This window comes from Erythrolamprus reginae, chromosome 3 (assembly GCF_031021105.1).
Source record: "Erythrolamprus reginae isolate rEryReg1 chromosome 3, rEryReg1.hap1, whole genome shotgun sequence".
Classification (NCBI taxonomy): Eukaryota; Metazoa; Chordata; class Lepidosauria; order Squamata; family Dipsadidae; genus Erythrolamprus; species Erythrolamprus reginae.
Genome location: NC_091952.1, coordinates 72,962,254 through 72,989,474, shown reverse-complemented (window position 1 = coordinate 72,989,474; position 27,221 = coordinate 72,962,254). Strand labels below are relative to the sequence as shown.

The 27,221-nt window shown below is 40.3% G+C and overlaps 1 protein-coding gene across 2 annotated transcripts; it reads left to right on the top strand.

Moving 5' to 3' along the window:
• Positions 1-27,221, top strand: PDZK1IP1 (PDZK1 interacting protein 1). 2 transcript variants are annotated; one of them, XM_070748951.1, is made up of 4 exons: positions 1-324; positions 19,597-19,705; positions 23,189-23,290; positions 26,365-27,221. In XM_070748951.1, the coding sequence occupies exons 1-4, from the start codon at positions 258-260 to the stop codon at positions 26,522-26,524; spliced, it is 438 nt and encodes a 145-aa protein (XP_070605052.1). In that variant the 5' UTR covers positions 1-257; the 3' UTR covers positions 26,525-27,221. The 2 variants fall into 2 exon arrangements, with proteins under 2 accessions (XP_070605052.1, XP_070605053.1); XM_070748952.1 differs by lacking the exon at positions 1-324 and adding an exon at positions 9,572-9,680.

Genomic DNA, 27,221 nt, shown 5'->3' with positions numbered 1-27,221 from the left:
GCAGAAAGAAAGGAGGAGTGTTAAAAACTCATTCTGTTCTCTCCTTAGGTAGCTAAAGTGTTCTGGAATGTTTGTGAGAGACAACCTCCAAATAATGGTTTGCTAATTTAACAGGCTAATCTGGGCGTGGCCTGCATAGAAACACCTTGAAGAAAGGTTGCTTTCTTGCCTTTTTCAGGGAAGCAGTAACTTTACGTCTGTCATTGCCAACGAATACAAGTTATTGATCTGGCAAGTGGCGTCTGTATGCCACCAGCATGAAAACTTTTCTGTTTGTTACACTTTGCCTTTTTGCTGCTTGGAATCCCGTGAACTGCCAAGAAGGTAATTTATTCCATTTAAAACTTTTGCTTTGAGTTGGGTAAGTTGCATATGGCCGCTGATGTTTCCTTCTATGGATTACTTTTAAGTGATTGTTTTCTTCACACAGTTTCTTCTCTTCACCTCAGTTCTCTCTCTTGGTTTGGCTGTTGCCCTCCGGTTTTTAGCTGTAAACAATTAGTGGAGTTAATATTACCAGGAATTCCTATACTGCTTGAAAAGGTTATTTGAGATTGAGTAAACAAATTACAGCACATTATAATGCCTGCTTTATTTTTTTTCTCTATTGTCAATACGTTTTATCTGGCTTTTAAATCCAAGATTACTAGAATTGCTTTTTAATATTTTGAAAAAAAAGAAGAAACAAAAGACTCTAAAAAATATGTGGTTGCATAATATTGAAATATGCTAACTTGTACGTAGAGATACAAAATAATTTCTGTAGACATTCAATATATAACTTCTGTGTAGGTAGAGCTCAGGTGCATCTGTCCTGCAAAAAGGTTTCCATAATATACTGCTCCAAAAAATAAAGGGAACATTCAAATAACACATCCTAGATCTGAATGAATGAAATATTCTCATTGAATACTTTGTTCTGTACAAAGTTGAATATGCACAACAGCATGCGAAATTGATTGTCCATCAGTGTTGCTTCCTAAGTGGACAGTTTGATTTCACAGAAATTTGATTTACTTGGAGTTATGTTTAGTGATGGGCGAACCCAATGGTGTTGGGGTTCGGCAAGTTTGGACGAACTTTATGCAAAATTCAGCCAAACCCGAACCGAACCTGAACCCGAACCCGAACGGGGAATCCCACCAAGAGATTCCGGGGGCGGAGCTTTGATGTCACGTATACCGGCAGGTTGCTAAGGATGCCAAGGTGATCACTTCCTGGATTCCATGGAATCCAGGAAGTGATCACCTTGATGTCCTTAGCAACCTGCCGGTAATGTCAAGGCTCCGCCCTTAGAATCTCTTCGTGGGAGGGATTCCCCAACTCCTTCAAAGGGAGGTCTTCACATAAAAATAAACATTGTTATTTTTATGTGAAAGGACACCGCAGTGGCGCTGCAAGCAAAGGGCGGTCCTTTCACGTAAAAATAAACATGTTTATTTTCCATGGAATCCAGGAAGTGATCACCTTGGCGTCCTTAGCAACCTGCTGGTGACGTCAAAGCTCTGAACGCCGAATGTGACCCCGAACTTTGCCCAAAGTTTCAAAAAATTTCAGGTTTGCGTTCGGCATACCAAACACCACAAAATTCGGTACAGACCCAAAGTGTGCGAATTCGGTTCGCCCATCACTAGTTATGTTGTGTTGTTTAAGTGTTCCCTTTATTTTTTTGAGCAGTGTATAAAAGGAAATAAACCTACAATAGACAATGCATATATGTTTCAGGGAATCTGTTGAGGACATGTGAGATTATGTGCTGAAGCTTAAGAGACCTATTTCCTGGCCATGAGTCATGTGAGAGCCAAATAAGGCTGGCACAGTAAACTCGCATGTGTAAATGAAGAGTGGGCATAAGCTAAAAATGTCACAAGCTGGGAAAGTCCAGAGCAATCCTGTGTGAGAGTATCTGAAACATGAATGATTTGCATGTGATAATGATGGGATCCACACGGAAATCCTGCAACAAAAAGGAATTGCTGGAAGAAGGTTTCTCATCCTGTTAGGTGATGTAATTTAGCAGTAAAATTTACATGGAAATTACATGCATGGAAAATGACAAGATTTCCCGGATTGTAGTTTCATAACTCTTTAACAATCTCTATTTGGATAGAACAAGGTAGGTAGGGCTTAGTAGTAGAAAACTCTGAGAATATACCAGGTGGAAAGTGAACATTACTCTTCTTCTCACTAAGTGTTGTCCTGTTAGTTCTGCTTATTGAAAAACAGCAAAGGGAATTTATTTTTTTGACTATGACATGTAGCAGAAAAATAAAAAAAAGGGAAAGGGAAAGAGAGGGAGAAGAAAGGAAGGAAGGAGGGAAGGAAAGAAGGAAGGAAGGAAGGAAAAGGAAGGGAAGGAGAGAGGAAGGAAGGAGGGAAGGAAGGAAGAAAGAAGGAAGGAAGGAAGGAAGGAGGGAAGGAAGGAAGGAAGGAAGGAAGGAAGGAAGGAAGGAAGGAAGGAAAGGAGAATTGGCCTTCTCCGGGTCCCATCGACTAAACAATGCCATTTGGCAGGACCCAGGGGAAGAGCCTTCTCTGTGGCGGCCCTCTGGAACCAACTCTCCCTGGAGATTAGAATTGTCCCCACCCTCCTTGCCTTTCACAAACTCCTTAAAACCCACCTCTGCCATCAGGCATGGGGGAATTGAGACATCTCCCACGGGCCTATACAGTTTATGCATGGTATGTTTGTGTGTATGTTTTGCTTTTTAATAAGGGGTTTTTAGTGACTTTTAATTATTAGATTTGTTATACATTGTTTTATTATTGTTGTGAGCCGCCCCGAGTCTACGGAGAGGGGCGGCATACAAATCTAAATAATAATAATAATAATAATAATAATAATAATAATAATAATAATAATAATAATGAAAGAAAGAAAGAAAGAAAGAAAGAAAGAAAGAAAGAAAGAACATCTTTTGCTCTTAAACTCTTTTTTGTCTCATGGTGACCAGAACTGGACACAAGTGTAGTATTACCAAGGCAATATATACCAGTACTAATACTTCACTTGATCTTGATACTATTCTTCTGTTGATATAGCCTGGGACTGCTTTGGCTTTTTTGGCAGCTGCAGCACATTGCTGGCTCATACTCAAGTGGATGTCCATTAGGACTCCTAGAATTGTCTCACAGTTACTGCTGTTGAGCTACCTACCACTTATCCCACACTTGTGCGTTTGGTTTTTCTTTAAGTGTAAAACCTTACTTTTCTCACCACTAAATTGGACCTCGTTGAATAGGGTCCAGTGTTCAAGTCTGTAAAGGCAGTTTTGTATTTGTAATGTCTTGGCTATTCTCTCCTGCTTGGCGTTGTCTGCAAATTTGATATGTTTCCCTTTTATTCCCTCCTCTAAATAGTAAATTAAGGTGTGGAAAAGGTCAGGATCTAAATCAGAACCTTGGGGTACCCTCAGGGGTGGCTTCTGCCCGGAAGGGGGGGATGCAGTGGGGTAGCAAAAATGGAGCTCCAGCCCAGAGCATCCATTTGGCACTGAAAGATGTTGAAAGAAAATGCATAAACACAGTGTGGTAGTAAACATTTTGGTAGACCTTCACTGGGGAGAAAGCAGTGGGGTAGCAAATTGGTAGCACCCAATTTGCACTGAAAGATGTTGAAAGAAAATGCATAAGCCATGCCCACAGTGAGGTAGTAAAAATTTTGGTAGCCCTTCACTGGGTACCCTTCATCCATCCATCTATTTATTTATTGGATTTGTATGCCACCCCTCTCCATAGACTCGGGGCGGCTAACAACAATGATTAAAAAAAAACAGCATGTAACAATCCAATCCAATACTAAAATAACTAAAAAACCCTTTATTATAAAACCAAACATACATACAAACATACCAGGCATAAATTGTAAAGGCCTAGGGGGAAAGAATATCTCAGTTCCCCCATGCCTGATGGCAGAGGTGGGTTTTAAGAAGCTTACGAAAGGCGAGGAGGGTGGGGGCAATTCTAATCTCTGGAGGGAGTTGGTTCCAAAGGGCCGGGGCCGCCACAGAGAAGGCTCTTCCCCTGGGTCCCGTCAAACGACATTGTTTAGTTGATGGGACCCGGAGAAGGCCCACTCTATGGGGCCTAACTGGTCGCTGGGATTCGTGCAGCAGAAGGCGGTCCCTGAGATAATCTGGTCTGGTGCCATAAAGGGCTTTATAGGTCATAACCAACACTTTATAGGTCATAACCAACGCTCCATGCTTCCCTCCATGGAGATGTAGTTCGGGGTGGATTCCCAGTACCGCCACTAATTTTGCGCTGCATGTGCAGATTCAGGCTTCCTGCATGCATGAATGCGCATGCATCCCAGTGTCTTTTTGCCGAAAAAGAATCGCCAAAATCTCTCTCATGCTGCATCAGTCATGGCTTGCTACCAGTAAGGTAAAGGAAGGCGCACAGGTAGCAATTGCTGCGCTAGGTGCGCGCCTTCAGGTCTGTTGAGTGCACATGTGTCCCAGCATGTTTTTGCTTCTGTGCATGCACAGGAAGCAAAATCTTGCAAGGGGAGGTGCGTACGAGAGAGATTTCAACTATTTTTAGCTTCTGCACATGCATGGGAGCCAAAAAAATATTGCCAAAATCTCTTGTGCGCATCCCTCACAAGATTTTGCTTCCTGCACTTGCACAGAAGCAAAGATATGCTGGGATGCACCTGCACATTCAGGGTAGCAACCCACTAATGAAGTTGTTCCACTGAATAATTACATGCTGAGTGCTGTTGATCAGTCAATTATGAATCCATCTGGGGCTGATGTTGCCTATCGCACTTTTTTCTATGAGGGTCGCCCAGAAAGAAATGCACCACATTTTTTTCTTCAACAATTATTTACTGAACACAATGAAACCTACCCAGAAGAAAGAATGATGTTTCTCCTACGCTCCCTATTTCTTTCTCTGCAGTGAGAAATTCAGTGCCGACACACTGCTTGTAACGTACATCACTTACAGACGCCATTTCGAAACACTGCTGCAGCTACGCTATCTGTCTGAAGAAATGCAAAATTTGCACATGCACTCCTGACAATTCAAATAATGTACATCTAAAGTTTTGCATTCGTACCGTTCCTGTACGCTGAGAAAAAGAAATGTGGTGCATTACTTTCTGGGTGACCCTCGTGTCTTACAAAGAAGTAGGCTGTGGACTATTTTGTTAAATGCTTTAGTGAAGACCAAGGATACTAGCAATTTGCTGGCCTGCTAATTTAGTTACTTTATCAAATAATGCAATAAGTTTCACAATCTGTTTTTGACAAAGCCATATTGGCTTCTACTAATAACTTTGCTTGTTTCTGTGTATTCATAAATCTGTTGCTTGGTTATCTTTTCGAGGATCTTCCCAGGGATCAGTGTCAGGCTGATTGGTCTATAACAGTGATTTTCAACCTTTTTTGAGCCGCGGCACATTTTTTACATTTTAAAATCCTGGGGCACACTCTCCTCTCTTTTTCCATCCCTGTCTCCTCCCCACCCTTGTGTGTGTATTTTTATACACACTTTTGAACCATTTCCCAAAACAGGTGAGGGCTGGGGGGGTTTTCTCTCTTATTCTTTGGGTGCTTTTTATCATATGCTTTAAATCAAGAGTGACTTATCTCTCTCTTTCCTCTCATTCTCTGCCTCAATCATTTTCTCATTTCTCTTTTTTCCCTCCCCTTTTTGCTCATTTCTCTCGCTCTCTCCCTTCCTCTCCTTTTCTCTCTCTCTCTCTTGCTTTCTTTCTCTCTGACACTTGCTTTCTCTCTCTCTCTTTTCTTTCTCTCTCTTGCTTTCTCTCTCACACTCTCTCTCTATCTCTTTCTCTCTTTCTTTCTTTCTTTTTCTTTCTCTCTCTCTCTCTCTCACACACACACTCTCTCTCTGCAAAAAGTTGCAAGACCAGAACCTGAGCTTCCTTCTTCGCGGCACACCTGACCATATCTCACGGCACACTAGTGTGCCACGGCACACTGGTTGAAAAACACTGGTCTATAACATCTTTTTAAAAAGGATTTGGAGCCACAACTTTTTCAGTCCTCTGTAGTTCCCTGGGAGTTCAGCATCTTTGAAAACTAACTGATTAGCAAATCAGTTCACCTACTGCCTCTGTGTGGTTGGGTGGTCTTTAGCAGGAGAGGGTTCTAACTTACCTCGCTGCTGGTTCACTTCATCCCATGCCATGTGGCTGTGCCTCATCGACACACACATGCGTAGCAGCAATTTTTTTAAAAAAATTCCCCAAAAAGCCAAAAATAAGATAGTGATTGCATGCACAATGATGGAAATAAGATAGTGATTGCATGCACAATGATGGAAATTCGACTTTTGTGCATGTGCAGAAGAAAAAAAAGCCTAGAAAGCCCCCCCAAATTAAAAAATCCGATTTTTTTAAAAAGATGATGGCACTCACGGACTGGCACTAACTGAACAGGTTCCATGACATCATCATGACATTACCAACGGGTCACTACTGATTTGGGTGAACCGGGAGGAACCCACTTCTAGTCTATAGTAAACACTTACAGCAATGTCAATCCTTTTTCTTTTAATATTATTGGTAATCCAAAATTTTCAAGAAGATTTTCTTCCTTGTTTTCTGTGGAAGTATAATTATTTCTTACATGTAATGCAGCATTGCCTTCTCTTTTATTAGATCCAGTTTCTTTTGAACAATTGAAATCACTCTTGCAGTAGGTTTCAGTCATAAATTTCATCTCATGAAGTTTCGGTAATGGCAACAATGTCGTATCTGCCCTCATGTAATAGGACTTCAAGTTCTGCCCTTTTGTTCCTCATACAGTACTTGGAATGTTAATGTAAAAGCATGTTTGCTTCCTACATCTCTTATTTTGTACAGTGTTTCAGTTCCCCTTCTTTTTTACCACTTGGTTGATTGCCATGAGTCTGCGGAGGGGGGAGGCACACAAATCTAATACATTATTATTATTAAATTATTGTATGCCGCCCTTCTCAGAGGACTTTTGGATTAGATCTTAAAATGTGGTTTCCATCTCCCTCCAGTTTTAGTTTAAAGCATTCTGAGCCACTTGATTTTCAAAAACATTCTTCCCTATTCTTGTAAACGGTAGCCAATCCCCTGCCAGAAGCCCTTCGCGTAGGTATTATAGACTGTGGTCTAGGAATCCAAAGTTTTTTGGATGCTACTCCAAAGTTCTCTGGAGGGCAAGATGCTTATTAAGCTAGGTCAAAGTTCACACAAATGAATGAGATTTCAAGATTGCTTAATCAAACAAGTCTTTTGAAAAAATTATCTAGAAAGTATTCTAAATAGTAATTTCTCAGACAAACCTCAATGTGTCTATTTCCTATCCAAATATTTTTAATGATACTTGAAAAACCAGAAATTCTAATGACATTTTTATGGTCCTTGTTCTGTAGAGTAGGCTGTGAACTCTAATAGATGAAAGCAATATCTAAAGCATTTTTGTTCGGTTGCCAAGAAACCTGTATGTTTTTATCCATGTTCAATAGTCACCTGCAGTGCTTCTTGATTCAAAGATTGTCTTTATTTTGTTTATACAGTGGTACCTCTACTTATGAACTTAATTCGTCCCGTGACCAGGTTCTTAAGTAGAAAAGTTTGTAAGAAGAATCAATTTTTCCCATAGGAATCAATGTAAAAGCAAATAATGCATGTGATTGGGGAAACCACAGGGAGGGTGGAGGCCCTGTTTCCTCCCAGGAGATTCCTAGAGAGGCCCCACGGAGGCTTCTCTGAGTTTTCGGAAAGGGGCGGCATACAAGTCTAATAAATTATTATCGTTATCGTTATCATTATCATTATCATTATCATTATCATTATTCTCCCTGCCTTTTACAGCCCTGTTTCCTCCCAGGAGATTCCTAGAGAGGCCCGACAGAGGCTTCTCCCTGCCTTTTCTGGCCCTGTTTCCTCCCAGGAGATTCATAGAGAGGCCTCACAGAGGCTTCTCCCTGCCTTTTCTGGCCCTGTTTCCTCCCAGGAGATTCCTAGAGAGGCCTCACAGAGGCTTCTCCCTGCCTTTTCCGGTTACAGTTTCGGAGGCTCAGGTTTGTAAGTGGAAAATGGTTCTTGAGAAGAGGCAAAAAAAATCTTGAACACCTGGTACTTATATAAAAAAGTTCGTAAGTTCTTAGGTAGAGGTACCACTGTAGTTTAAATGTATAATGGCCGGATGCAAAACAAGAAGGATTCCTGTATCTTTAATGGTGGAGTAAAAGTTCCACTTGATGGACTGAAGTCCTATCTCCTTTGGCATTTAACCGCTAATGTAAAGTTTGATATATCTTCTATAAAATCCTGCATATTGTACATGAATGGGTGTATTCCATCAACCTCTTATTCATCAAAATACTATAATAAGCAGCTTATGGGGCCTAAAATTGTCAGCATTAGACATTTTGATACTTTTCTTTTTGAAAAGTTTCTAAAGTTAACATTAATTATTCTCATTCCAGAAAGTGAATGTAAGACTATATCTGAATTTTCATTGCATACTAAGTCAAAAAACAGAATTACAAACTATATATCAATATCACATTACATCCTAGCTCAGTGACTAAACAAGGTCATATATATTCATATTTCAATGATTTTTTAAAATATTTATACTGCTGGGTTCTCATTGATTTAAACACAAAATACCTTCATTAGCACACACACAAAATAGCTGATAATTAATGAAGCTTGCACTAGTTCCTGAAGGTGAAAAATACAATTTTAAACTTATTGGAGAGAGAAAAAGAGCAATGTGATTCATAAAAAAATAATTTTATGCATATTTACTCAAAATAAGATTAATGGGACTTATTTTCTAATGAGTGTTGTTAGGGTTCTAATCTGATATTCAAATGAACTCTAAATAGGTTCATTTAGATTTATTAAGGTTTCATCTCAGGAAACTAAGTACATTATAGCCAAATTTATCATGTTGTAGTCTGTTCTATGCATATTAATTCATAAGAAACAATAAATTCAGTGAGACTTACTGGAAAATGAGATGGCAGCTGCAAAGTGATGTCAACTGTGATCAAACTTCTAATTTTGTTTATTGATCATAGTTTAGCTTTATGCATATCATAGTCCCCAAAAGTATAGTATGATAAATTGATATGGGTATATGACTCCTACTTTTGCAAATCCAAAAATATTTTTTCTGCAGCTTATTTAATTTTACCTTATTGGAATGCTTCATTTCTCTTGTATCATCTATCTTGCATTTGTCCTTTTATTTAGAAGTAAGCTTACATCAATTGATACCATACGTTGATGCAAAATGTACAATTTCACATAAATATTATTTGCATCACATTCTAGGGGTCGAATGTTCACAATTCCATTTCTTAAGTTTATCATCAACAGATTGCCTAGAATATTGTCTTAACCCTCGTTATTGGTGGGTTCCTTTTTGAACCTATATGGTAATGTGTAACTCTTAACCAGGAGTTAAAATGTTACACATTTAAAACAGAAGAGTTGCACATGTAAAAAAGTAACTTGATATTGTGGAAAAAACTCAGTAGACTGGCTTTGTAAGCCCAAGGGAATGTTTCAAAATGGTTTTGCAATCCTATTCATGTTTACAGGGAAGTGAATCCCAGTAGGTTCAGGGAAATTTCTGAAGTAGTTAACATAGGACAGCACTCTTAATAATGAGATAGTCCTATGTTCGGAGTCTTATGAAAATTGATGTTCATTAGTATGTATGAGATTTCTTTTTTACTATCTGTGTTTTGATATTTTATGTATGGTATGTTTTATGTATTACCATATTAACTCAAAGGAATGTACAGTAATAGGTAAATTTTAATGAGATTGTTCATATTAGTATTGTTGTTGTTGTTGTTGTTGTTATTATTGTTGTTATTATTATTATTATTATTATTTGAATTTATATTGCTGCCTATTTGCCCATGGTGGCTCAAGGCAGATTACATAATATAAAACCTCATTTAAAACAATAAAACTTATAAAAAAGAAGCAGTATAATATAATATAGTATAGTATGGTATGGTATCGTAATAATATAATATAATATAATATAATATAATATAATATAATATAATATAATATAATATAATATAATATAATATAATATAATATAATATAATATAATATAATATAATATAATATAATATAATATAATATAATATAATATAATATAATATAATATAATATAATATAATATAATATAATATAATATAATATAATATAATATAATATAATATAATATAATATAATATAATATAATATAATATAATATAATATAATATAATATAATATAATATAATATAATATAATATAATATAATATAATATAATATAATATAATATAATATAATATAATATAATATAATATAATATAATATAATATAATATAATATAATATAATATAATATAATATAATATAATATAATATAATATAATATATAATCCTCTGGGCTGGCACAGGAGTTCATGGCCACCATGTCAGCCATGGACCTGACTCAAGTAGTGCAGGGTCCAACTCATAAGGGAGGGCACGCACCTGACATGGTATTCCTCTCTGAGCAACTGAGTAATGGTCTGAGATTAAGGGGCTTAGAAGTATTGCCTCTGTCATGGTCAGACCATTTTCTACTGCGGCTTGACTTCCTGGCTCCAATCCTCCCTCGCAGGGAGGCGGAACCGATTAAGTTGTTCCGCCCCAGGCGCCTGATGGATCCAGAAGGCTTTCAGAAGGCGCTTGGGGATCTTCCAGATGCACTCGTCCACAATTCGGCAGAGTCTCTGGCTGAGGCCTGGAACAAGGCTGCAGCGGAGGCCCTTGACCGAATTGCACCGCTGCGACCTCTCCACGGCACTAGACCCCGTAGAGCTCCATGGTTCAACGAGGAACTCCGGGAGTTGAAATGCCAGAAGAGACGTCTAGAGAAGCGATGGAGGAAGAGTAAGTCCGAATCCGATCGAACACTTGTAAGAGCTCATATTATGACTTACAAAGTGGCACTCAAGGCAGCAAGATGCGCGTATCATGCCACCTTGATTGCATCAGCGGAATCCCACCCGGCCGCTCTGTTTAGGGTAACCCGCTCCCTTCTTAACCAGGGGGGAGTTAGGGAGCCCTTGCAGAGTAGTGCCGAGGATTTTAACACGTTTTTCGCTGATAAAATTGCTCGGATTCGAGCGGATCTCGACTCCAATTGTAAAACAGAGTCAACTGACAACGAGTCAGTCGAGGTGACTGGGGCTAAACGTCTTTGTCCATCTGTCTGGGAGAAGTTTGACTTAGTGACACCTAAGGAAGTGGACAAGGCCATTGGAGCTGTGTGTTCCGCCACCTGTCTACTGGATCCGTGTCCCTCTTGGTTGGTTTCGGTCAGTCGAGAGGTGACACGGAGCTGGGTCCGGGAGATTGTCAATGCCTCCTTGGGGAGTGGGTCCTTTCCGTCTCCTTATAAGGAGGCACTTGTGCGCCCCCTCCTCAAGAAGCCTTCCCTGGACCCAGCCATACTCAATAACTACCGTCCAGTCTCCAACCTTCCCTTTATGGGGAAGGTTGTTGAGAAGGTGGTGGCACTTCAGCTCCAGCGGTCCTTGGAAGAAGCCGATTATCTAGGTCCTCAACAGTCTGGATTCAGGCCCGGCTACAGCACGGAAACTGCTTTGGTCGCGTTGATGGATGGTCTCTGGCGGGCCCAGGACAGGGGCTTGTCCTCTGTCCTGGTGCTTCTTGACCTCTCAGCGGCTTTCGATACCATCGACCATGGTATCCTTCTGCACCGACTAGAGGGGTTGGGAGTGGGAGGCACTGTTCTTCAGTGGTTCTCCTCATACCTCTCTGGTCGGTCGCAGTCGGTGTTAGTAGGGGATCAGAGGTCGACCTCTAGGTCTCTCCCTTGTGGGGTGCCTCAGGGGTCGGTCCTCTCCCCCCTGCTATTTAATATCTACATGAAACCGCTAGGTGAGATCATCCAAGGGCATGGGGTGAGGTATCATCAATACGCCGATGATACCCAGTTATACATCTCCACCCCATGTCCAGCCAATGAAGCAGTGGAAGTGATGGGCCGGTGCCTGGAGGATGTTAGGGCCTGGATGAGTGTCAACAAGCTCAAACTCAACCCAGACAAGACGGAGTGGCTGTGGATCTTACCTCCCAAGGACAACTCCATCTGTCCGTCCATTACCCTGGGGGGAGAATCACTGGCCCCCTCAGAGAAGGTTCGCAACTTGGGCGTCCTCCTCGATCCACAGCTCACATTAGAGAAACATCTTTCAGCTGTGGCGAGGGGGACGTTTGCCCAGGTTCGCCTGGTGCACCAGTTGCGACCCTACTTGGACCGGGAGTCACTGCTCACGGTCACTCATGCCCTCATCACCTCGAGGCTTGACTACTGTAACGCTCTCTACATGGGGCTACCTTTGAAAAATGTTCGGAAACTTCAGATCGTGCAGAATGCAGCTGCGAGAGCAATCATGGGCTTTCCCAAATATGCCCATGTTACACCAACACTCCGCAATCTGCATTGGTTGCCGATCAGTTTCCGGTCACAATTCAAAGTGTTGGTTATGACCTATAAAGCCCTTCATGGCACCGGACCAGATTACCTCAGAGACCGCCTTCTGCTGCACGAATCCCAGCGACCAGTTAGGTCCCACAGAGTGGATCTTCTCCGGGTCCCGTCAACTAAGCAATGTCGCCTGGCGGGACCCAGGGGAAGAGCCTTCTCTGTGGTGGCCCCGGCCCTCTGGAACCAACTCCCCCCAGAGATTAGAACTGCCCCCACCCTCCTTGCCTTTCGTAAACAACTTAAAACCCACCTCGGCCGCCAGACATGGGGGAATTGAGATCCTCTTTCCCCCTTGGCCTTTACAATTCTATGCATGGTATGTATGTATGTATGTTTGGTTTTTATATTAATTGATTTTTAATCATCAATACCAAATTACTATTGTACACTGTTTTATTGTCGCTGTTAGCCGCCCCGAGTCTCTGGAAAGGGGCGGCATACAAATCCAATAAATAAATAAATATAATAATATAATATAATATAATATAATATAATATAATATAATATAATATAATATAATATAATATAATATAATATAATATAATATAATATAATATAATATAATATAATATAATATAATATAATATAATATAATATAATATAATATAATATAATATAATATAATATAATATAATATAATATAATATAATATAATATAATATAATATAATATAATATAATATAATATAATATAATTATAACATAATATAATTATAACATAACATAACATAACATAACATAACATAACATAACATAACATAACATAACATAACATAACATAACATAACATAACATAATCACACACAGCCCACCACACCACCCTGGCGACAGCAGATCACAGGTTTCCCAGGCCCGCTGAAGAGTATTAGAGTGGGGGCTGTTCTAATCTCTGGGAGAATGATGTTCCCGAGAGAGGGAGCCAACACAGATAAGACCCTTCTTCTGGGTTCCACCAGGTGTATCTTCCTAGGGAATGGGACCCGCAGCATTCCCTGTCTTCCCACTCTGATGGGTTGTGTAGATGTGGTTGGCAAGAGACGGTCCTTCAGATGAGCTGATCCCAAGCCATGAAGGGCTTTAAAGGTGACAACCAGCACTTTGAATTGCACCAGGAAGCAAATTGGCAGCCATATTACCTTAGATCCATGTTGCTCAACATCGCTGATGTTAAGATGTGTGCACTTCAACTCAAAGAATTCCTCAGACAGCTCACTAAGATTGAAAGCACTGTCCTGAATATTAATTAATCCAGATAATATGGAAGCAGCAACATTTTCTTATTGATTATCATAAAACTACCATATTTTGGTTAAAAAAATCTGGATGACCATGAAATGGCAGCAAACAGATACAGAAAGTGAAAATTCCCAGACGCTTTCTGGAGGACAGACAATAGTTTAAGAAGATTTTGTATCATTTTGCTTCATTGTCCAATATATTTGTATCCTAGAAATGATAGCACTAATGAACTGTTGTTAAAGGAAAGAGGTCTTGGTAGGACTCTTGTGGGAAGACATGATTTATTTATTTATTATTTATTTTTTTAATTTGACTTCTACGCCGCCCAATCCTGAAGGACTCAGGGTGGCTTACAACAGCAATATAAATACAATACCAGTAGTTGTTTCTTGTAAAAGAAATAATATATTTTATGGTATCTAAAATATGCATCATGATGTTAGATATGGCCACCAAATGCCATTTTTTAAAGCAATGGACATTGACTCATTGCAACATCTGACAATATATTACAGAGTTGTCAATTATCATTAAGGTAAAATTTCAGGGCTATAAACAACCGGACGGGTCAGGACAAGACACTTGGAGATCTTCTAGTCCAACCTCCAGTTCAGGCAGGAAACCCTACCATTCCAGGCAAATGGTTGTCCAATTTCTTATTAAAACTTCCAGTGTTGGAGCATTCACAACTTCTGGAGGCAACTTGTTTCAATGATTAATTGTTCTCACTGGCAGGAAATTTATCCTTAGTTTTGAATTGCTTCTCCCCTTGATTAGTTTCCACCTATTGCTTCTTGTCCTGCTTTCAGGTGCTTTGGAGAATAGCTTGACTCCCTCTTCTTTGTGGCAACCTCTGAGATATTGCAGCACTGCTGTCATGTCACCCTAGTCCTTCTTTTCATTAAACTAACCATGCCCAATTCTAGTAACTGTTCTTTATATGTTTTAGCTTCCAGTCCCCTAATCATCTTTGTTGCTCTTCTCTGCACTCTTTCTAGTTTTAACCTCAATCAATCAATCAATCAATCAATCAATCAGGTAAAATGAAACTTTACTATTGGATCATTATACCGAGCAAAGTTTCATCCTTGTGCCACACTTGAAGATCTGAGATTGGCGTTATCAAAAGTTGCTTCCTTTCAGGTGTAGTTGATTAAAACAAACATTTTTGTTCTCCAAATGACCCTAATTTGCTACATCTTTTCTCTATTTGTTCTTTAGTTGTTTTACATTACCTAGACTGAACAATCTCTTAGAATTGTCTGAGACTGGATGTAGAATGTTTGATGGACATAAAATAGATGACTTTTCAATTTGTTTTAAGTTTATAATTCCACAAATGAAGACTACATTTAAGGGCACTGAGTTCTTTTTCCTTTCACAGTTGTGCACAGGGATGACCTTTTTAGAGCCATGAAGGGAAAACAAATCTATTTCATCTGAAAATCCATTTATCTTCATAATTACCAAGGGCACATTAAGTTCTGAGCTTTTTAGTTCCTGACTGTTCCAGGACATTCACATCTAGTGCTTACCTTTTCTGAACTTGATCTCACCAAACTGAATTAAAGTCTAATCCCCTATTTTTAACAATATACAGTATTAAAAAAATCCATAAAATACAGTTCTATTTTTAAAAATAAAGGCAAGATCCAAAATAAAGTGGGAACTTTGGACTGTTTTCCATCGGTTATTCAAGTCTAGCATTAACTACGACAGAACAATCTGCTCCTGTATTAACTGAAGTAGAGCTTTTATTTGTTTTTAGAATTCCTCCAAAGTTTCAGGATTACTGAAGATTACCCAGAACGACGCTTCTGATAATAGAAAAGAATTACTAGTTTGCACTTTTCTTCTTGATGTTCCGACAAAATTTTCTCCACTTTCTTTAAACTGCACGTAGGGGTAGCTGGTCCTCCTTTAGATTCTCAGAGATTTGTAGTTCTGAAGAGAGCCTGTGTAAATTGCTCAGTATCCATAGTTTAGAAAATTGGAGTGCATAACCAAGTAAATATATTCAAAAGCTATAAAAAGAACATCTATAGCTAGAATGTTTAGGGGTGTCCAACCTTGGGATTTTAAGCCATAGGGACTTCAACTCCCAGAATTCCATGGCTGGCTGAGGAATTCTGGGAGTTGAAGTTCACAAGTCTTGAAATTGCCGGGATTGGATATCTCTGGTTTAGATTTTAAAAATCTTAGTTAGGGCTTTATACAAAATGGAAACCCAGGCACCGAGGCTTTTAAATTTATTTATTTATTTATTTCTTTGTTTGTTTAGTTACTTAGTTAGTTAGTTAGTCCAATACACAATGAGGGTTTTAGTGGGTATACAGTGATCCCTCGAGTTTCGCGATCTCGATCTTCGCAAAACGCTATATCGTGATTTTTAAAAAAATATTAATTAAAAAAAAAAACCACTTCCGGGTTTGGCTTCGGGAGTCAGCTGGGAAGCGGCGCGGCTGTTTTAAAAGGTCGCAGCCAGCCTGGGGGGCTTCCCAGCACCCCCCCGAACCCCCAACCTGGGTCTTCCCGGCCGCCCACGCAAAGGGGAAACCCCGACTCCTCGCTGATGCCCGCCGCTCGCCCGCCCGCCAACAAGAGGGGGAAGACCCAGGGAAGGTTCCTTCGGCCGCCCAGCAGCTGATCTGCTCGGTAGCGCAGCAGCAGCGAGGAGCCGAATCGGGGTTTCCCCTTTGCGTGGGCGGCGGGGAACGCAAACTCCACTATCTACGCATGCGCGGCCATAGAAAAAAGGGCGTGCATGCGCAGATGGTGTTTTTACTTCAGCAACCCTACATCGCGAAAAAACGATTATCGCGAGGGGTCTTGGAACGGAACCCTACACACACACACACACACACACACAGACACACACGGTCTTGGTATATTCGGGTTTCTTCCCGTGTAGGATTTGGAAATTTCTGGCGACGTTTCGATGAGGTCCCACTCATCATCTTCAGGCTGGTGTTTCTGTCCTTGTTCTAAGACGAACACTGCGAGACCTAAGCTGCCTTCCTTCTATAAATACTGGTGGCTGGGTGTGGTTTGATGGCTCACCCAACCACACCCAGCCACCAGTATTTATAGAAGGAAGGCAGCTTAGGTCTCGCAGTGTTCGTCTTAGAACAAGGAACAAGAAAAATATATAGCCCCTCCCTGGTACAAAGCTGGAAGGGTTCTGATCTGATAGTTCACACTGCTAGTTCTCTGCTTTACAAGGCAGAGTTCACCAGATCGAATCCCAGTAAAGGAAAGGGTGTGGCTAGCTGATGAGGCCAGAACAAGGCCGAAATGGGACCATCCTAGTCCCATTTCGGTATACACACACACACACACACACACACACACACACACACACACAGAGTAAAATACATGATGAAGGTTATAGAGGAGATACTCATAGTAAAATATATCTATGAAAGAATAGAAAAGAAGAAAAATATATAGCCCCTCCCTGGTACAAAGCTGGAAGGGTTCTGATCTGATAGCTCACACTGCTAGTTCTCTGCTTTACAAGGCAGAGTTCACCAGATCGAATCCCAGTAAAGGAAAGGGTGTGGCTAGCTGATGAGGCCAGAACAAGGCCGAAATGGGACCATCCTAGTCCCATTTCGGTATACACACACACACACACACACACACACACACACACACACAGTAAAATACATGATGAAGGTTATAGAGGAGATACTCATAGTAAAATATATCTATGAAAGAATAGAAAAGAAGATATAGTAATAGAACATATCAATGAAAGAATAGAAGAAGAGATATAGGAATAGAAGAAAGGTATAGGAGATATAGGAGAGCAATAGGACAGGGATGGAAGGCACTCTAGTGCACTTGTACTCGCCCCTTACTGACCTCTTAGGAATTTATATCCTTATTGCACCAACATTCAGCAATAATGAAAAAGCTACAGATGACATCAGGACATCAATATATGTGTGGGTGTGTATGTGTAACATAGTTTTGCTGGTAAGTGAAAAGGAAGGGAGACTTTGATTCAACAGAAAACAAACACACACACACACACACACACACACATGTAACATATTTTTGCTGAATTGAAAATGAAGGGAGAGAAGTATAGATCTATTTCAAACCTGTAGCCTCTGCTTTGCAAGGTAAAACTCCTCCCATATTTGGGTATGCTAGGGTGATTTGACATGTGTGTGTGTGTGTGTGTGTGTGTGTGTGTACAAAGCTGAAAGCATCAGCCTGAAGATGATGAGTGGGACCTCATCAAAACGTCATCAAGATTCTATCAAATTTATAAGCAAAAGATCCGAATATGCCAAGACCTACTAACAACAGCAACAATGGCAATTATTTTGAGAGATTGCAGTATTGGAGAAGACAATTTTAGTTCATTTTCAAGGTGCGGCAAAGGTTGGATATTTTTACAAGAAAGATTGGCAGCAAAAAAACAACAACTGGGCTGGGTCAATTAATCACAATGTTGCAAAACAATCCAACCATTTTCTTCCAAGAGAGATTTATCAAAAATTTGTTCAATAGGTTTCAACATGCCATCTACAAAAAAAACCAAACCAAAAACCATCCAACCCCCATTGTGTTGAATAGGCAAGTCAAGAGAAGGGATTACTTTCCTGACTTTCATTAATGCATTGGTTTAGCTAGGGCATTGCCCAAAGTTACTGGCAAGGCAAGCTACTCAAGGGTGGGTTCTGACTTACCTTGCTGGCGGTTCTCTTCCATCTGCGTTGCATGGGCACAGTGAGGGCTTAAAACCAAGCTTCTGTGCATGCACAGAAGTAAAAAACAAGGTGGTGCCATTGTAAGCTCTGCCAAGAGAGGCAGTTCAGGAGCGTGTTCAGCCGGCCATCACTGCCAGTTCAGCAAATTGAGGGAAACCAGGTTCACCTGGTGCACCAGTTGCGGCCCTACTTGGACAGGGAGTCATTGCTCACAGTCGTTCATGCCCTCATCACCTCGAGGTTCGACTACTGCAACGCTCTCTCCATGGGGCTACCTTTGAAAAGTGTTTGGAAACTTCAGATTGTGCAGAATGCAGCCGCGAGAGCTATCATGGGGCTCCCTAGATTCACCCACGTTTCTACAACACTCCATGGTCTGCACTGGCTGCCGATCAGTTTCCGGTCACAATTCATGACCTTTAAAGCCCTACATGGCATTGGACCAGAATACTTCCGGAACCACTTTCTACCGCACGAATCCCAGCGGCCGATAAGGTCCCACAGAGTTGGCCTTCTCCAGGTCCCGTCGACCAAACAATGTTGTTTGGCGGGCCCCGGGGGAAGAGCCTTCTCTGTGGCGGCCCCGGCCCTCTGGGACCAACTCCCCCCAGAGATCAGAACGGCCCCCACCCTCCTTGTCTTTCGCAAGTTACTCAAGACCCACCTGTATCGCCAGGCATGGGGGAACTAAGACATCTCTCCCAGGCTTTTTATATTTCATGTTTGGTATGTATGTGCTGTATGGTTTTTAATTGTTGGGGTTTTTATATATATTTTTATTATTAGATTTGTCCCATTGTTACACTGTTTCTTATTACTGTTGTGAGCTGCCCCGAGTCTTCGGAGAGGGGCGGCATACAAATCTAATAAATAATAATAATAATAAATACTGGTTCTAAAGAACCAATCTGAACCAGCCACAAAGCACCTCTAAAGCTACTGCATATAAACAGGAAGCAAGCCTCACACTCACTAGCGCTGATGATGTTACCTGGTTGGGTCATGAAAAAACTGCAGGCAAATAACCAAGGTCAGACAGTACCAAGCACTCCACAAAATAGGTATTCACCATAATCTTGCATTTATTCCTTTCCTTCACAGTTATGAGGCCTCTTGAGCCATGGCTAACAGGTGTCATTGCTGTTTCCGTGTTTTTGGTTTTGACCATGATGGCTTTTATCATCAACAAATTATGGTGCCAGGACAAAAAGTAAGTGCTGATTTTTCTTTCCCTTGTTACAACACATGGCATTTCACTTGGTTTCATTCTATATAAGTCTATTTGATCATGAGATCTGTGATTGGACTCCTCATTTTCCTAAAGTAAATTGGCTGTAGAGGCCATTAAACTGAAGCCAAGGTAATAATGGAACACGGTCCCAATGGTGCTTTTGCCAAAAGGTAAGAGGACTTTCTTGTTTTATTTTTTTCCCTTTGAAAACATTTTGCTTCTCATCTAAGAAGCTCCTTCATCTTCTTCTAGGATGAGAAATGAAATGATTTCAAAGGGGAAAAAATTATTTATTTGATTCGACTTCTATACCACCCAATCCCGAAGGACTCAAGAGAGGGATCAAGAAAATCCAGTTGATTTTTAGAAAAAAAAATCACCTTTGGAACAATCATGGCCTTGATGACCGAGAATCTCTTACAACATGAATAAAAGATTAAAGATCTTCTTTAGAGTTTTCTCAAAGTGTTTCATCTTCAATCTTGTATTTATATTACTTTGCTGGAAATGCAGTGTGGGGGAGCAGATTTCTCTATATTTTATCCTGAAAAATAATTTCCCAATTATTTAAGGGTAGTAAGCCTGGGCTGGATTCCTTACTCATCCTTTCCTCCTAATAGAGAGGGAGATCTCCCAGTGCCACACTTGATTTAGCTATGAATGTAACATCTGAGTACCAAAAATCCAAATGGATTTCTTATCACATGTTTGTAAAGACTTAGATTTAATATATATTTATAATAGTTGTTTGGAAATTTGCAGTCCAAATCTGGTATAGTTAGAATGTTGTCCTCACAGTATTGGGTTATGTAACTTCTAGCAATCAGATAAATACAAATTAGTTACCAAATCATGTGGAGACAGGATGGCTCCATGTAAAAAATCTAGACAGATTAACAAATTAATTAACACAGAAGATCTGAAGTGCACACAGCCTTAGCAAATATTCGCTTTAAAATTTTTAACCTAGGGCAGTAATGGCAAACCATTACAGTACTGCCTCATGAATCCCAGCGCCTGGTCAGGTTCCATAGAGTCGGCCTCCTCCGGGTCCCATCAACCAGACAATGCCGGTTGGTAGGGCCTAGGGGAAGAGCCTTCTCTGTGGGGGGCCCGGCCCTCTGGAATCAGCTCCCCCTGGAGATTCGCACTGCCCCCGCCCTCCTTGCCTTCTGTAAAGTTTAAAGACATACTTATGCCGGCAGGCCTGGAGCTATTAGATCCTAGACCCTTGACCAACGAGTGTTTTAGTATGTTTTGTGAAGTGAATGGTGACGAATGTGTTTTTAAAACTATATTGGATTTTAAAAATCTTTTTAGTGAGATTAATTGGATTTTTTTAAGATGTATTACTATGTTTTTTGATATGTTGTGAGCCCTCGGAGAGGGGTGGCATGCAAATCCAATCTATCTATCTATCTATCTATCTATCTATCTATCTATCTATCTATCTATCTATCTATCTATGACACAGGTGCCACAGGTGGCACATAGAGCCATCTCTAATGGCACACAAGCCAATACTCTAGCTCAACTCAAATGTGCATGTACATGCCGACCAGCTGATTTTTGGCTCACCAGGAGGCTGTGGGAGGCATTTTCAGCATCTGAAGAGCCTCTAGGGGGGAGGGGGTAATGGTGAGAGTATCTGGAGCCTGGGGATGGCTATAAACAGACCTACTGGGCCCACCAGAGGTTGAGAAATGGGCTGTTTTGGGCCTCCAGAGGGCCTCTGGGGGGCAGGAGAGGCCATTTTTGCCCTCCCCAGGCATTGAATTATAGGTGTTGGCATGATAGCCCACGCACACACGCTTTTGGCACCCGAGGAAAAATAAGTTCACCATCACGGACCTAGGGTGTCCCATATGTCTTAGACAGAATGGTGGGCTACCTACAACTAACTCTTTAGCATACCAATGAACTTGCGAAATCATGAAATAATGGGTGTATCATATTATACACTTCATTAAATAAATGCTTTCCTCGGTCTGCTTTTAGGAAAAATTGTCCACATTTCTGTCCCTGCCAGGAAGTCCCTGAATCCAGGTTGAGGAACTAAAGAGATAATTTAGGTGATGGGTTCTAATCCATTGCCCATTTTTAAATCATTCAGACTGAATCTGCATTCCTGCATCTAAAATCCATTATTCCACATCCTGTACTTTAAAATGACAAAAAAAAATTTCTTGACCTTTTCTATGGCGTTCTTTCAAGTATTTGCTATCATAGCTTTTCCCATATACCAGTGATGGCGAACCTATGGCACGGGTGCCACAGGTGGTACACAGAGCCATATCTGCTGGCACACGAGCCATTGCCCTAGCTCAGCTCCAACATGCATGTGTGTGCTGGCCAGCTGATTTTTGGCTTGCACAGAGGCTCAGGCAGGGTGTTTTTGGCTTTCAGAGAGCCTCCGGTGGGATGGGGAGGGCGTTTTTATCCTCCCCCGGCTCCAGGGAAGCCTTTGGAGCCTGGGGAAGGCAAAATATGAGCCTACTGAGCCCAACAGAAGTTGGGAAACAGGCCACTTCTGGCCTCCAGAGGGCCTCTGGAGGGCGGGAGAAAACTGTTTTCGCCCTCCCCACGCATTGAATTATGAGTGTGGGCCCTCGTGCATGCACAATAGCACCTGCCCACACTTTTTCGGCACCCGAGGAAAAAAAGATTCGCCATCACTGTCCTGCACTCTCTTCCTTCTATTTTTCTTCATAGTACCCCTATCGTCCTCATTGCACATCTCTAATTTAGTTTTCAGATTCCTGTGAACTCTTCTGAAAGTGTGAAGCCCAGAAATGGGCACAATTGTCAAAATTGGGTTTCTGTCCAAAGCAGTATATGAACTACTTCTCTTGTTGCTGCTATTCTCAGTGATTAAATTGAACCACCGTTTCACAGGGTTCACCTAAGACCATGGGAAAAGACAAATTAAAGCTTCTATTCTGGCACCTTTTTACAATCTGACCAATTAGGTGTTTGCACTGGGGGGGGGGGGGTCCATCTGACTTTTCTGCCAATCAGCTTAAATTTCTGTTGGGAGAATTGGTGCTAGACTTATGGTTGGGGGTTACCACAACATGAGGAACTGTATTAAGGGATTGCGGCATTAGAAAGGTTGAGAACCACTGCTGTGTGGTTTTATTAAGTATTACAGCTGTATCGATAAAAAATAAAATCCAAAATCAAAGTTTCTTTTTCCCCGCCCCCTACCTCAAGCACAAAATTCAGACGGAGTCTCCAAACAAACTTATATTCTCTTCTTTTACTCAGAATGGTCAATTTTGCCAACTCCATCAGTCTTTGTCCAGGCCAGGGTGGGAATCTGAATGTCCTTCCATTTTTGAGCATACAGTAGTCTCGCTGCTGTCAACATGTATGAGATCAAAGTTCCAAATTTTCTCTCTTTCTCTCAGGTCCTTTCCCATCCTTTTTGTCTCATTATGTGCCTTCTAATTGCTTCTGCAGGGACTCCAAAGGAGATAAACAAACGCCCTTCAGAAATTCCAAAGGGTCCATCACTTCTAATGGAATGGAAGGAGCATATTCCACACATGCTGCAGACTTCAGGTTGTTTCCTAAACTATTGAAAAGTATAACTAACACCACCTTTCCAGAAATGACTGCAGAAGTAAATCTAATTGTGTTCAATGGGATTTATTCTAAAGAAAGTGAACGCCAGATAGTCAGCCTACTTCTGAAAACAAAGTGCCTTTTTGATTTGGTTGTGATGTCCTTGATTTATCTGCCAGTTAAATTTTATTTATTTATTTATTTTATTTGGTCCAATACATAATACACATTGAAGAGAATAGATATGTAGTAATATAAATAAAGAAAAGAATAGAAGAAAAGATATAAAAGTATAGGTGAACATATTTGAAAAGAAGAAAAGATAAATGAGATAAGGATAGACAATTGGACAGGGGACGGAAGGCACACTGGTGCACTTATGCACGCCCCTTACTGACCTCTAAGGAACCTGGAGAGGTCAATCGTGGATAGTCTAAGGGAAAAATGTTGGGGGTTAGGGGTTGACACTACTGAGTCAGGTAATGAGTTCCACACTTCGACAACTCAGTTGCGGAAGTCATATTTTTTACAGTCAAGTTTGGAGTGGTTGATATTAAGTTTGAATCTGATGCGTGCTCTTGTGTTGTTGCGATTGAGACTGAAGTTGTCATTGACAGGTAGAACGTTGCAGCATATGATCTTGTGGGCAATACTTACTCGTGTTTTAGGCATCATAGTTCTAAGCTTTCAAGACCTAAAAAACCCCTGCCAGTTTTACTGCCAGTTAAATCATAACAGGGTCTGACAATGTGATCAATAATGACTAATAAATGAAAAGTCACACGTTTTTTACTTATGGTAATTGTTTCTTTTAGTTGTTAATTTGGCTATGGTTATATAACAAGCAACCATGAAATGCTTCACTTCTGAAATCTATAGGAAAAAGAAATCGATTTATGGATATTTTAACCATCTTGGACCATTTGGGAACAACAAAGTATTATTCAGACATGTTTTTGTCTAAAATGGTATAGCTAGAGCTTTCCTACTTGAGCAGGAATTGGACTAGAAGATCTCTAATTTTCTCTAGTTCCTTCTAATTCTGTTATTTTCTAATCTAAACTATGTGGTTGGTCATTTTCCAAGGCAACAATTCTATTCAGTTAACCATGTACAGCTATTAACTCCGTGAGGAAGTCCAGATAAGAAGGACAACCAAGAATACTAATCCTCATTGCAACATTACATTGACACAGAGGTCTTCAAACTTGGCAACTTTAAGACTTGTGGATTTCAACTCCTAGAGTTCTCCAGCCAGCATAACTGGCTGGAGAATTCTAGAAGTTAAAGTCCACAAGTTTTGAAGTTGCCAAGTTTGGGGACATCTGCATTAACAGACTCTTGAAAGACGGAAAGTGTTTCTCCTTGTCTTTTATTTATTTTTATTTATTTATTTATTTATTCATTTGTCCAATACACAAACACATAGGAAGAAAATAACATGAAGTAATATATATAAGGATAAAAGTGAAAATAGAAGAGAAGATGTATGAAAGGAAGAAAATATATATAATATATGAGATAAAGGAAAGACAATTGGACAGGGGACGAAAGGCATACTAGTGCACTTATGTACGCCCCTTACTGGCCTCTTAGGAACCTGGAGAGGTCAATCGTGGAGAGTCTAAGGGAGAAATGTTGGGGGTTAGGGGTTGACACTATTGAGTCCGGTAATGAGTTCCACGCTTCGACAACTCGATTGTTAAAGTCGTATTTTTGACAGTCAAGTTTGGAGGGGTTCGTATTCAGTTTGACTCTGTTGCGTGCTCTTGTGTTGTTGTGGTTGAAGCTGAAGTAGTCATTGACCGGTAGGACGTTGCAGCATATGATCTTGTAGGCAATATTTAAGTCGTGTTTTAGGCGCCATAGTTCTAGGCTTTCTAGACCCAGGATTGTTAGTCTATTTTCGTAGGATATTCGGTTTCGAGTGGAGGAATGAAAGGCTCTTCTGGTGAAATATCTTTGGACGTTTTCAAGGGTGTTAATGTCTGAGATGTGGTATGGGTTCCAGACAGATGAGCAGTAGTCAAGGGTGGGTCTGGCAAAAGTTTTGTAGGCTCTTGTGAGTAGTGTGAGATTGCCGGAGCAGAAGTTACGTAGGATCAGGTTAACAACTCTAGAGGCCTTTTTGGCGATATTGTTGCAGTGGGCTTTAGCACTTAGGTCATTTGATATTAGTATTCCAAGGTCTTTTACTGGATTGGCTGTGAGAGTTTGTTTATTCTCAGGAAAACTAGAGACGGTCGCTTGTGAATCCCTTCCCATACCCTATTTCCATCTATGGGCTAAGTCTAGTCTGTGTCTCTCTCTCCTGTCTCCCAAGGTCATTCCCTCCTATCATTACCTTAGAAGCAACCAGTGGTTATATCAGTGGCTAAAATAAAGTGTGACGTTTACCAGATAATGGATTAAGGGTATTTGTCACCCATTCCCAAGATTGCAAATACCAACACTTGTCCATCTTTTACATCCACCCAATCACTGCTCAATCAAGAAAGGGCGGGATCCTATGATCAGAGCACTATCATGAATATAAATATCACAACTATTTCTTAAATTGGGAGAAGAAATTGGAGGGAGATCTATGCTTGAAGATAGCAGGGGTGCCATTGTAATACACAAGAATGGTAAAACGTATCAGGAAAGACTTAATGAACTCAATCTGTATAGTCTGGAGGACAGAAGGAAAAGGGGGGACATATCGAAACATTTAAATATGTTAAAGGGTTAAATAAGTTCCAGGAGGGAAGTGTTTTCAATAGGAAAGTGAACACAAGAACAAAGGGACACAATCTGAAGTTAGTTGGGGGAAAGATCAAAAGCAACATGAGAAAATATTATTTTACTGAAAGAGTAGTAGATCCTTGGAACAAACTTCCAGCAGACGTGGTAGATAAATCCACTGTAACTGAATTTAAACATGCCTGGGATAAACATATATCCATCCTAAGATAAAATACAGGAAATAGTATAAGGGCAGACTAGATGGACCATGAGGTCTTTTTCTGCCGTCAGACTTCTATGTTTCTATGTTTCTATAAATAATACATATTCTTTTTCTAATATTTCAGCTGTGAAGAAGGCGCTCATGTCTATGAAAACCAAGATGTGCTTGAATGTGACACCATGGCTGTACATCATACTGCAAATCATGACAGCTTTGGGTTTCATTGTGACACCATGACCGAATGTCATACCGACAATCATGCTGATGTTACCACAGCTATGTAACATCATTTTGTTATTTATTCTTATATTTTAAAGCTTCCCTCTAATATAGATTCCTTACAAGATAAGCCTACATCATTTATGATGTATGATTTTAATCAATTGATTCAAAGACCAACTATGTAGAGGAGGCATATTAACATTTTTGCAGTGGATTTATTTGTCTAAGTTCTTTACCTGTCTGACAGGTAGAATTAATTGCACATAGTATTCCCTAATACTTTTTTTTAAACCCCAGGGAACTCACTAACCTATTTTATTCTATTTTACTTTTCTTGTTGCGTCTTTGTAAGCTTAGTGCTAGAGATAGTCTATAAGGTCTCTTTCAGGATCTCTGCAACTCAGTGTTATGTGCCTGTTCATTATCAGGGAATTTCTTGGTTGAAAATTATTTTTCTTCATGGTAAAAGATTCCCCCCCCCCAATACCCTATAGGAGCGCATGGATAGTGTTGTTAATAAACCTGAAGGTATGGTGGTAATCTTCCACCAATTGCTCCCATTTTATTTATTTTTATTCTTGTTATAGAGTCACCATAACAACATATCTTTTTGGATGAGGCTGGAACGATTTCTATATAAAATTCTCACCACATGAATTTTCAGTTTTCCTTTTCTTACCTGCATTAAACAAACGGAAAAGCTCTATGAGCATATATAATTGGTTGTTACTTTTCTAATAAAAGTTGTGAATAAAAAAA